At 34.0% G+C, this 12,053-nt stretch overlaps 3 protein-coding genes across 3 annotated transcripts; 1 reads left to right on the forward strand and 2 right to left on the reverse strand.

Moving 5' to 3' along the window:
• Positions 1-204: 204 nt before the first annotated feature.
• Positions 205-2,367, reverse strand: LOC108973110 (zinc finger Ran-binding domain-containing protein 2). The gene is made up of 3 exons (XM_018940137.1): positions 2,066-2,367; positions 1,703-1,938; positions 205-1,572 (listed from the first exon to the last, which is right to left on the reverse strand). Exons 1-3 carry the CDS (start codon positions 2,122-2,124, stop codon positions 755-757), a joined length of 1,113 nt encoding a protein of 370 aa, XP_018795682.1. The 5' UTR covers positions 2,125-2,367; the 3' UTR covers positions 205-754.
• A 512-nt stretch (positions 2,368-2,879) lies between these two features.
• LOC108973118 lies at positions 2,880-4,018 on the forward strand. The gene has a single exon (XM_018940147.1). The coding sequence runs from the start codon at positions 2,991-2,993 to the stop codon at positions 3,804-3,806; it is 816 nt and encodes a 271-aa protein (XP_018795692.1). The 5' UTR covers positions 2,880-2,990; the 3' UTR covers positions 3,807-4,018.
• Positions 4,019-5,751: 1,733 nt separating this feature from the next.
• On the reverse strand, positions 5,752-11,019 carry LOC108973164 (putative uncharacterized protein DDB_G0282133). The gene is made up of 3 exons (XM_018940228.1): positions 10,079-11,019; positions 7,858-8,958; positions 5,752-7,754 (listed from the first exon to the last, which is right to left on the reverse strand). The coding sequence occupies exons 1-3, from the start codon at positions 10,390-10,392 to the stop codon at positions 6,791-6,793; spliced, it is 2,379 nt and encodes a 792-aa protein (XP_018795773.1). The 5' UTR covers positions 10,393-11,019; the 3' UTR covers positions 5,752-6,790.
• Positions 11,020-12,053: the final 1,034 nt, after the last annotated feature.

Genomic DNA, 12,053 nt, shown 5'->3' on the forward strand with positions numbered 1-12,053 from the left:
GCAAATGTATGTAAATATAATATAAATGCGTTAGAAGTGAATTGTSTCTCGCGTGAACGCATGAGCAATACCAAAAGATAATTTGTTAATAAAGWGCGTCAGCGCCTTTGTCTGAACGCAGTGTTATACGGCAACATGAGTACGYAAACCCACCAGTTTTTTACACTCTAGGAGTTGAGAAAACATTTTAAAGTCAAGTACATGTCTTTTAAATTATAGTATTTATTGCATATCATGGATAAGACCTTGGATATAATTTTATCATTTTCAATTCATGTATTTCATACGAAGCTTTTCTGCATATACTAATAAAGTAGTAGTAAACTAATACATTACGTTAGAGCTGCAAAGCTATGTGAAATTTTCTTAATTTTACGAAAACAAGTCATAAATAATTGAAATAGATTGACTGCAACGAGCTACGTTCATTRAAGTACTAATATAAGTTATAATGCATATTTTATTGTTCTTAATACCAAAATAGTTAGGAATAAAATCACTTCAGGAATAATTGAACAAACAATAACTATGTGCAAAATCTAAATTGTGAAGATAAAAATATTATTTAGTAATGTCTATATATTTTTCAATACACAACTGCTATTTATGTATATACTCCAAGCACAGGCGTTATCCTCTAGGGACATATTTTTAATCAGGATAGATTGTGATAGAAGACGCAATAGTAATTAAGGAATGCGGTTGCATTCAATTTTTTACTTGTAAGATGTCAATAGTGTATAGTTTTATGCGTTCAGTGACGATTTCTCGAGCTGCTACGAGATCGTGAACGATTGCGACCGCGTCTTTGTTTGGAAAGCGTTGGTGACTGGGAGGTACGTCTTTTACGCTTTGCCAATGTTACTGATGAACGAGAAGATGATCGTGAACGTGATCTTGACTTAGATATATTACGTCCGGCTTTTCCAGACATATGTGAAGAGGTTCGTGATGTTTGTGAGTGCGTTTTGGAAGGTTCACGTGAACGTTTACGTGTGGATGGTGCAGATTTAAGGCTGTTTGACTGTGTAGTCTTCCGATCCTTGGACGTACTGCGTTGACGTGATTTTCTTGATCGGCTGCCCGAACGAGAACCACCAGAACTGGAACCTGAGCGGGTACTTGAAGTATAAGATGATGATGAAGAACTTGAGCTGGAAGATGTAGATGATCTTGATTGGGATCTTGAATCGCTGCGAGACCGTGACAGTGAACGTGAATGCGAACGAGAACGTGAGCGACTACGTGAACGAGATTTCCGTTGCTCTAAGGACTTTGTGCTTGATTTGGGTTTTTCTTCTCCTCCTCCAGGAGTTATTAAGGTAACTGGCGTTATTTCATCGTCACCCCACAAATCATATTTCGAAAGATCACCGCCATCATCTTCTTCGTCGTCCTCTTCTTCGAGAGCATCTTCGTCAGTATCGTCGTATTCTTTTTCGTCGTCATTGGATTTTTCATTATCTTTCATCTTTCGCTTTTTTAAGCGTCCATATTCGTCATAGTCACTGTCGGAGTCAGAGCGGTCCTTATATTCGACTACACCACGATCATTATAGCCGCCGCCATAACCTAAATAAACGAGATATATTAACAAATACACATCTAAATATTGATTAAAATGGATATTTAAAAAATATTTAAATTAAAGCAATTATTTTGAATGATACGAAAACATATTCAATAAGGTTGAGTTACTCACCCGTACGCTCTTCGACATCGCTAAATTTGGGTGCATTACACATATTGCAAGTTTGTCGACGAGCCCAGTTTACATTGGCACATTTGCTGCATTGCCAATCCTCAGCTGAGAAAAGACCTCGCGATTTCTCGGCGGCAGCCTTGCCTATTTCAGTTCCCAATTTCTTCTTGGCTGCGGAACCTCCACCGCCAGATGAGCGTTCCGGGCTGCGTTGCCCAAAACTCGCATGACGGCTTCTGTAAGGCAAATTTCAGAAATCGTCGGAAGAAATTTTAGTTATATGATAAAACAAATAATTGGCTTTTTGCTGCGAACAACACTCGACCACCCTCCTCAGACAGTCGACAGTTAGCTGCAACTCACTCGCTATCACCGAAAGCGGCACCAACGCCAGCTCCTGTTCCGGTACCAGCACTCGACATTTTTTTTTTTCTAAACTTGCTTTTTGCTTTATTTCCACTTTTTCCGGCCAATTATTTGCCGTCACCTTACTGTTACAGCGTAATTTGCATTAAACTAAACTATTTATTACAATCTTTCAAAATATATGATTATTTTACAAATAATTTTTTTGTTACTAGCAAACAAAATTAATTTTGGAAAATAATAGCAGAATTTTCCTAATCGATTTTTAAGTTCTACAATTTTCGCGTGCTTCTCTTTTCTTTAGATCTCTTCTTCTTATTTAATTCAGAGCAGAGAACGTTTAATATTTTGAACGCATTTCCAGCCACCGARGGGAATTGGGATTCAAACAGGGTGCTGTTTAATTTAAAATATTCTTAAAGTAACTTCATTTTAAGTATTTAAAAAATATATTATTTATTAATTGATATTCTTATTTTCGAGGAGACACAAGTATATTAATTTACTCTTGGATAGAAATCAATAACAGTTCATAAACCAAGAAATACACAGTACACACATACGCAAGTAATGAATAGTCAGCAAAGAAATCCACTAATATGTTTTTACAGTGAAATCTTCCCTTATGGGATCGAGGACCCTTTCGAAAAGCGGAGCACTTTGACAATCGGCACACCAAAACTTTCTTTACAAATCTACCTTCTCTGTAGTCAGCTTAAGGGTGGGAAATAGTTCAGCTGTTTCAAAACTGAAGAATATCTCTATCAGATAATAGATGTCACTGATATTCATTATCTGTGTGTTTATTATTTCTGCAGTCGGGAATGTTTTTGTTTTCTTCGTAATTTCATTTATTAATCAACTCGTTGGTTCCTTTGTCATACTCAAAGCATAAATTTTTTTAGAAATTTTATATTATAGCATGGATCCTAAAGATAAGGAAAGTGCTAAGGAGGATTTGGTTGCCACAAAGCCGACTTTATTAAATGTTATGTGTTCAATTTGTTTCGATTTTTATGAAAATAGTGATCAAATCTATTCCACAACCTGTGGTCACATATTTCACAAGAAATGTTTGTACATCGCACTTAAAAATTCAAAGACCTGCCCAGAATGTCGTCGCCCATCGGGAAGCAACCGAGTACATCCTATATTCCTCAATTTTGGTGAGCGCACCGAAATGGACTTGAAATGGAATAATTCGAATGCTTCTGATGCCTATGCAAATATACCTATTTGGACACCAATATATGGTTTAGAATGGAATGGCTCACAACGTGTTCCACAACCTCTACCAGAACCAGACGAAGCAATTCAAGCAGGTACAGATTCCGAAGGTAATCCCACATATGTGGCTCGTGTTTATTTCGAAGACGAYCTTCTGCCGGCCGGTTATGTGCCATCTAAAGGAGTTGCATATGCGTCCCACGGTTGTCATGGCTATACGTTGAGTGAAAATATCGAATTATTGAATAATTTCAAACACCAATGGGTAGCCGATTCAAATGGTCACGTACCAGAAGGTGCTGTAGTTGGCGGATATAGTGAAACCGAGGAGGATTTGTATATAGCACGAGCAAAATATAATGATAAAATATTGTTGGGAAAGGTACATCCTTCGCACAGGGTAATGTATATGCCATATAATGGTATTGAAGTGCATACAACTGAATATGAAGTATTGGTGCAAGAAAAGGTCACTGTTCAAAGTGATGGAGGTACGAATAATGAAGCTTAAACACAAATAAGCAAATATTTGATTACGCACTTGACACTGCAACATATACGAATATTCGTTGGATTACTATATTATTATTCATTACTGTATTAATAATCAGATATAATRCAGCAAATACGAAAAACTCCTATATTTTCATAAACAGTTTTTTTGTTTTATAAATATGAAAGTCATAAGTGATATTAGAAAGAAATGTAATAAATCCWTAAATTGTACTTACTGTTATGTAAATATATAAAAATTTAATTAATAATATACTAAACTAAAAACAAGTTTTTATTATTTTATTTTTTGGTATATAATTAATAATATGTAGGGGGCAAATGTGTAAATTTTATGKGCTTACATGTTTCTTATACATATGTATGTATATTTGCTTTTGCTTTTGGATTTATATTTAAGACATTAATACGTAATTTTTATATTTAAAAGATTCTCCCATCTAAAAATGTCAAAGATCGTACATTGAATATGAAGTCTCGTCGAAAGCTCGATTTGCATGCTGCTTTATGATGAAATTCATATTTTTTATATGGTGACGCACCACTASTAAATATATGTGGGAAATGTTGTATACAAATATGTATCTAAATATTTGTATATAGAAATAGTGACGTTATGAAGTTATTTCGTCAATATTGAAAAAATAATATAAATAAAATAATATTCTTAAAAAGGTGTTTATATCCTAAACATGGTATATAAAGTTTTGCACGAAGTTAACATCCGCAAGGATTGGAAACTCTATAAAATATATATATAGATGATCATGCTGACGAACTGAGTCCCAATCGAACATTTGTTAGATTGCCTCTGCGTACGCGAACTAGTTCCTTACTGAAATTTTTTACACGTCCTTTTCTTTCAACGAAGGCGCCTATTTGTCGGAACTGCCAATATTGGACCACCTTAGCATATAGCTGCTATACAACTGCAATACAAACTGAACAAAATCAAGATATAAAATTTTTATACTCATTTGAGGTATAAAAATATCACTGAAGAAGTAAAAGTTGAAGTTGTAAAAAATTTAAAACAACATTATTTTCCACTTAACAAATCTTTGATTTTATTTTATTTTTTTTTTTTTTGTTTAACTAGCTAATAATTAATAAATGTATGTTATGTATGTATTAAAACTATTTGCTTATGTACTAGGTGTTCAATATCTTTCATTTGTTCTCTTAGAAAAATCATACAGTATGAAATTTTAAATTCATGCCACTTTACACGCGCTCTTCAACACCCAATATTGAATTGTGTTACATAATTTGATTTCGCTTTGTGTTTAGTTTTCATTCATTCACTGTAACTAATTAATTCATGCTTACATTTACAATATTTTTTTTTTTTTAGAAATGTGCATTTCTTCATTTAAAATATCCGAATTCGCTTGTTAGATAATGGTTACATAATTGTTGTTAAAAAAATATTGTGACAACTGACAACTGTATATTTTATTTAAGTTAAGACCGACGATTTGTTTGTATATTTTTTGCGTAAAAAATATAGTATATATTTACAAAGTATAATTAAAAAAAAAAAAAAGATTTGTTTGTATGTTTGTGATGTACTCAATGTGACTGTTAATTATAATTAATGTTAAATGTAATTTAATGTCAATGGCAACACATAATGAATGGAGGTACTAAGAGGCTTATTATGTATTTATTAATTTTTAAATGTTCGTTTAACACTTTGACTGACATAACAACGGGCAACTTTTGTTATGTGAAACTAACACAAGTAAATGGCGCACTATATAATCTGCTAAGGGACATACTAATGATTTTAAATGCTTGCGTGTGTATTTAAATAATTTTATGGTAATATTTGATTAGTCAATTAGTTTTTTAAGTTTAAACATTCAAATAACTAGTTACATTAGAAAAGTTTTTATTTTGGTTTTATGTTGCAAATTGGAATAAGTAAAAAACGATATCTCTTTAGTTTGGATAGGAAATTCAAATCAAAGATTAAACGTATGAAATTAAACTCAAATCCATAGTAATATTATTTCTGTAATGAAAGTAATTTGTACAAATTGTATGACTGATCATTACAATTACAACTTCTTAAAATAATTTTATAGTCCCTTTTTATACTAGCGTTATGTATATTTATAATTGAATTAATATATTTTAATAAAATAATGCAATGTCTATGTCAAAATATGTTACAGACGTAAACGATGGGCTTAGCGTTAACTTCCAACCAGATAATTTGTGCTAAATTGTATGCTCTTATTACAATTTTTGCTCCAAACCGTGCGATTAAACTACTGCTATATACAATCTTATAAAAGTTGATACAAGGTTACTGTCACATGGCGTTGATAATGGTTATACCTGCTGCATTTACCAAATTACTATATGCAAGCCTGTTTTTTACAACAATTTTAATTGCTCACCAAGTGGTAGTCAAAACTCATTGTTAAACTGTCAAAGAAGCAATTTAAAAAAAATTTTCTTTGTTGCTCTCACAACTGATTTGTTATTCTATTTTTTATCAACAGTAAAATAAACCACAATCATTTAAAAAACAATTTTTAAATTGATATAATTACATTAGTAAATTAAACTAACGTTTAATCGCACAGCCTTCATAAAATGCTCAATAACTGCTAATCAAATTTAAGCCGTATGTATAACACTTTTCATTTAATTGGTGGTTATAGTCTTTAAATAACAACTGACTACTAACATACAACAATATTTGTTAAGTAAAAGAAAAAAGTATTAAATGAATAAAAAAAAAACAGGCGTACAATTTGTACCTGGATGAACTTAGGTAGTAAATGTGTGTATAAGTAAACCGTGAATAATAAAAATAATAAAGGAAAAAAATAATAAAACATATGTAAATAGTACGTAAACCACACATGCAGTGTAATCGCCATTTTAATGTCGCTTTATGTTTTGCTTTTCATGCAACAAATGCTACCGCGGCGTATTCTCGGCCACCTTCAACGTATTGGCCTCATCTCACTTCTTGGAAGACAAGTAGTTCATATACTTGGCAGTTTGACGTGCATTGCGCACCAGTTCGCTGTTGTCATTTTTCGTATCCCATGTACTGTCTTCGGTTTGGCCATGTACGCTATTGGTATCCTCCCAACGTTCTTGACGTTGCTGTTGGTTTTGCCGATTAAAGTTACGATTGCGCGGACGACGATCAAATGTGCTCGACGCTTCACTTGCCAAGCTGCTTTGGCTACTATAACGTGGATTGAAATTACGTGAGCGCTGTTGTTGCTGATGTTGTTTATGCGTAGAAGGRCTTTGGCTACGACGATACGTTGACGCATTGCTAGCACACTCATCRCCGTCCTCGAAATGACGAGATTTGCCTGGACGTGGGAGGGTACGGGCGCGCGATGAACTGCGACTATTCGATTCGGGTCCATTRGAACGATATGAAGAGTTTTCATCATGATATGAGTTATGCATGATATTGTTACGTGATTGACGCCATGAATTACTGTGTATGTTAGTATCTTTATGTTGTTGCTTTTGGAAGCGCGGTGGTTTATCATATGTTTGACGATTATTAAAATTACGATTGTGGCCGCGTCGGTAATTATTGCCACGCTCATAGTTGCTAATGTAGGAACGTTCACTGCGATCGTCTGCATGCTGAGACTGTCTGTCCCAATTTGAATTGGCAATTGAGTTGAAATTACTGCCGCTACGTTCCATTTTCTCCTGCGAATGTCGCAAACGATCATTTATGCTGTATAAACGAATGCTGCCGCCGTCGCTGCGCACACTCTGATCATCATCGAAACTGGTGCTAAAACGGCGTTGTTGATTATTTTGTGGACCATCGTTATTATGAAATTCGTTTTCGCGATTAAAACGTGGCGCACGCCAGCGAGGTAGCGGTTTTGTTTGATCCTGATCTTCATCGTGTTGTGACGCTGACGACTGCTTATCGTGTGGACCATCCCTTTGGGAGAAATAATGAGATAAGTTATTGTCGGATTAGGCAAAGAGTATATGACGAGATTTATAAATAATTTGTGTTTAACTTTTCCTCCGTTGTAGCTCACCTTTCGTTATCAGCGTTTTGCTGATGTTTCAATGGACGCGGTGAATTACGTGGTTTTTGTGAACGCCTAGCATTTCGGCTAGAACTATCATCATCAGTACRCCGACTATTATTACCACCTGATGAATTTAATTTGTCACTTCCATTACTTAAGCGTCCCCCAGTCTTTTTGGTATCAACACCCCTAGCACCATCACCATTATCATTGTATTCCTGTTCATAGCTATTAAACTCATTGCCGAATTCACCTTCATATAACGCATCTTCACACACTTGCTCACTCCACTTTTTGGTTGACAGCTGTGTATCGTACATATCATTTGTATCATTTTTCCTACCATCATTTTCAATAACTGTAGTTGTAGGCGGCTCCACCGGTGAATCTGTACTAGTATTAAGTGGCGGCTGAACCTGAGGTGGTAGTGGTGATAACGGTTGCGGCTGCACTAATTGCACTTGCTGCGCTGGTACATATACTGGCAGTGATTGTGGTTGCATAGCAACATTGACGTTGTTATTGCCCTCATCTTCTACGTCTTGTACTAAATATTTTGTGTACATTTGTTCGAGTTGTGTACCYAAATTTGTAAAATTACTATAGTACAGATCGAGTGTCATTAGCAATAACGCTTTTACGGTGGCACTTAATGCCGGTTGCTCAATCAAATTACGTCTTATGTGGTAGAGCAGTTGTGTCAGTTCGTCTTTATGTTTAACGCGTATTATATCACCRTTTAGTGTGATTTGTGATAGTATTAATTTAGATAATTTCACATTAATAGGTTCCAGTGCGCTAACTTCGCGTATAAGCAAGCTAAGTAAGGACTTGCCCAATATCGTAATAGGCGATTGATCAGCTAAACGCACTCGATTATAATATTCACCCAATAGCGTAATAGAATTGTAAAGACGTTCCTTATCGTGGATGCGATATGTATCGGCATTTAAATAATTTGCCTCCAGCACCTTTAGCATGGCACTACGTATTTTGACATCTTTCATGGCTAGTTGGTCAAAGTTGTGCGAAGAAAAGAGCATGGCGAATTTCAATGCCATCTCACCGTCCGCCAAAGCCTTGTCATTAATATAATCCATGCATTCACTGTGAATTAGAAATTATACGTTACATATGTATGTATGTTAATTAATTTTAAAATAAAAACATTAAAGTTTAAACGTGTTAAATCAGTAGAAAAACAAGAAAAAACGTGAATTCAATTTACGATGTTTCGGTTATAAAAACATTAGATTAATTAGCAACAAAAATTTTCCAGAATAGTTAAAGCCAATAATTATTATCGTAACAAATTGTTTATAGATAATTTTGATTGTATTAGGGCAATGACCTGTAACGTTCATCTATAACAAAAATTAGTCATAATCAGTCAATAGAAAAAAGTACAATTTTTTTTTGGTGAAGACATAAAATTTAAAAAAAATATGGTCACTTATCGTACAAACGTACGCGTACGTTTGTTTGTACGTACATAAACAAACAATTAATTAAACACATTTGTATCTTGAATTTCAATTGACGCAGAAAACAAATGCACATCGATATGAGCTGCTAACGGTTAAAAGCTCGTTATATTTATGTGTATGTTCCAAATACATACAGACAAGCATTATGCAAGGTCAAGCGGAACATCTGGTTATTTTATGAAGTTCACTGACAGGTGGAATTAAATACATATGATTTTTTTAAATCCATTTTTTTAAAYATGTGGGTGATAGTCATTTCTTATGTTTTTCTCCATACTAATAAGAAGCTAACAAGCAAGCTTTAATTAGGTTCAAAACCTTTTATAACTTATAAGAAAGAACTTTATAGAATTATATGTATTTACGCGTCGTTTTCGCATTTTTATGCGTTCATGAGCGAAAGCTATAAMGTTGACACAAAATAATTTTTGGACGTATGTATTTAATCTAGGCAGTCTTGAAAGCATTCATTCATTGGACAAAATCGCATTAGTCACATACTCTACRAACGTACGTATGTATGTATTTATGTATAATACAATTATTGAGTGGTTTGAAAACAAAAACAAAGAAAACTAAGTTGACAATTGGTTCATGCTTATAGATGTACGGTTTGGTTATCGTGCCGTAAATATCAGTACCATGTGCAAAAATTTGTTTWTGTTAATATAGCTCCAAATAAGTGTTCATATACCTCGATATTTTATAAGAAAATTATTGCAATACYAAAAGCTACTCACCATAACATATTTTCATCGTGTACTAGCATACAGAAGTCTGAACGGATAGCTCCAATTTTATGATTCATTTTAATGCCGTCATCCTGCAGATCGAGACCTCTTATCATTTCTACAAGATGATCGTAAGAACAAGAGCCTGGTGGCAAGTTAAAGGCTGAGTTTAAATTTCCGGGTTGGAGAAAATTACAAACGTCGTTTAGGTTGCTTACTGCACCACCACTTTCRACGTAATTAGTTCTATCTTTGCCTCCAAGTTTGATATTGCCAGCAACGCCATTCCTGTTGTAATGGGCCGCCGCATTATTATTGGCCATTGTTATTTGCAATATATTCTAATTACTTTGTTACACAGTGGCTGCAAATTTGTTAATGCACAATTCTTTCTTGATGTTTTTGCCAAATGCAATATAAKGAAACTATCGAATAATGTCCTCCGTTTACACACTTCTTTCAGTTGCTCGTCATCAATTATGCACAATTCCTTATTATATTTCTTGTTTGTGCGCAAATAAAGCGGTCAACTCTCAATATAAATGGCCGAAAGCAATATAATGCGATTTGAAGTGACGTACGAAGCACCGAAACACATATACGGGAATACGGGAACGCATACAAGAAGCTAGGTAGCGAAGAAGTCAAGCAAGTAGGCAATAAAGATTAATGGTCGTGATGGCGCTATTCATACCAATATCGCCGTCCGTCTTTTCACTCCAAACTCGAAGTTTTGCAACAAGGGCACTTTTATGCCACAAATAATGTAAGTTATCTATATAATTGTATTTGCAATTTGTTAAAATAATAAAAAAAATATATATAATTAGCACTGCGTCTCGTGGAAATGCGTTTTTCACTCGCGCTTTTTGAAGAAACAAGAAATTGAAAGACAATTAAAAGAAATATGAAAAATGTCAAAACCGTCAAACTGAAATGTCAATCAGAGAACATAGCAATAGTACAGTGGCATTAAAATGGTGCTGTATTGCTGACAAAGCATTCCAATTCGACCATTTCATTAATGGAATTAATTTATTTTTAAATGGACAAGCTCAAAATTGTGTTTCTTAATTAAAAAATGCTCATTTGTTCTTTGTAAAATGTTATATTAAGTTTAATACATCTCTATCTGAAAAGCCAAAAGCATTCCGAACCTGTTATAATACGTTTCTTTTGTGTTTTCTCGTTTCCCTTTCCGCCTAATTTTGACAGTTGAAGTTGGTGCGCGCTAATAGAAACGTTTAGAAGCGTCTTTTAGTGCTTTGCATGATCGGTAGAAAATTTAATAACATTAACAAATACGGCGTTTACTATTTTGTGATTATTTGGGTGAATTAAAGTTTTTCAGTGTTATCATTATTACAAATATTTGCATTTTGTGTTTGTGCTCTTGTTTTGTTTTTAGCGTACTTACAAGTGGAGCTACCGCAGGCAGAAAGAGGTATGTAAAGTTATTTTTCTGATAAATTGTGTTTAGTCTAGTTTATTCTGAAAGTAGACGGCAGCAATTTCTATGTGATGWATGAAGTAACTTCCTATTGGATCACAGCACTTAAATGGATGATGAGGTTTTAATTTTCAAACAAAGTATGTATGTATATGAATACAATGCGAAGCTACGTACATTTTATATATTATATGTATGTTATTTTATCCACGAAGCCTCACTGATCTTTTGGCTCATTACAAATATTGCTTGTTAGAGCCACTGTTTGTGTAGCAAACCATTTTTCTTTTTTATTTTTAACAGATGAATATTTACGTTTACTTAATACCACGCTGTTGTTCAGGTGTGCTATAGAAATGTTTCTTATTTGCGTGTTAGCTTTTGTTATCAGTTGTAATCGTCGTGGATGGTTGGAATGCAGAAAAAACAAATAAAWCAGCATCTCCAAATGCTTATCGCAGAATACTTTCTCTATAAAAACGAAACCAAAAATCCTAAATAAAGAAGTTTGTTATTCACTCAGGCCACATTACA

The sequence above is a fragment of the Bactrocera latifrons genome, unplaced genomic scaffold, assembly GCF_001853355.1.
Source record: "Bactrocera latifrons isolate USDA-ARS-PBARC rearing strain unplaced genomic scaffold, ASM185335v1 scaffold_46, whole genome shotgun sequence".
NCBI lineage: Eukaryota > Metazoa > Arthropoda > Insecta > Diptera > Tephritidae > Bactrocera > Bactrocera latifrons.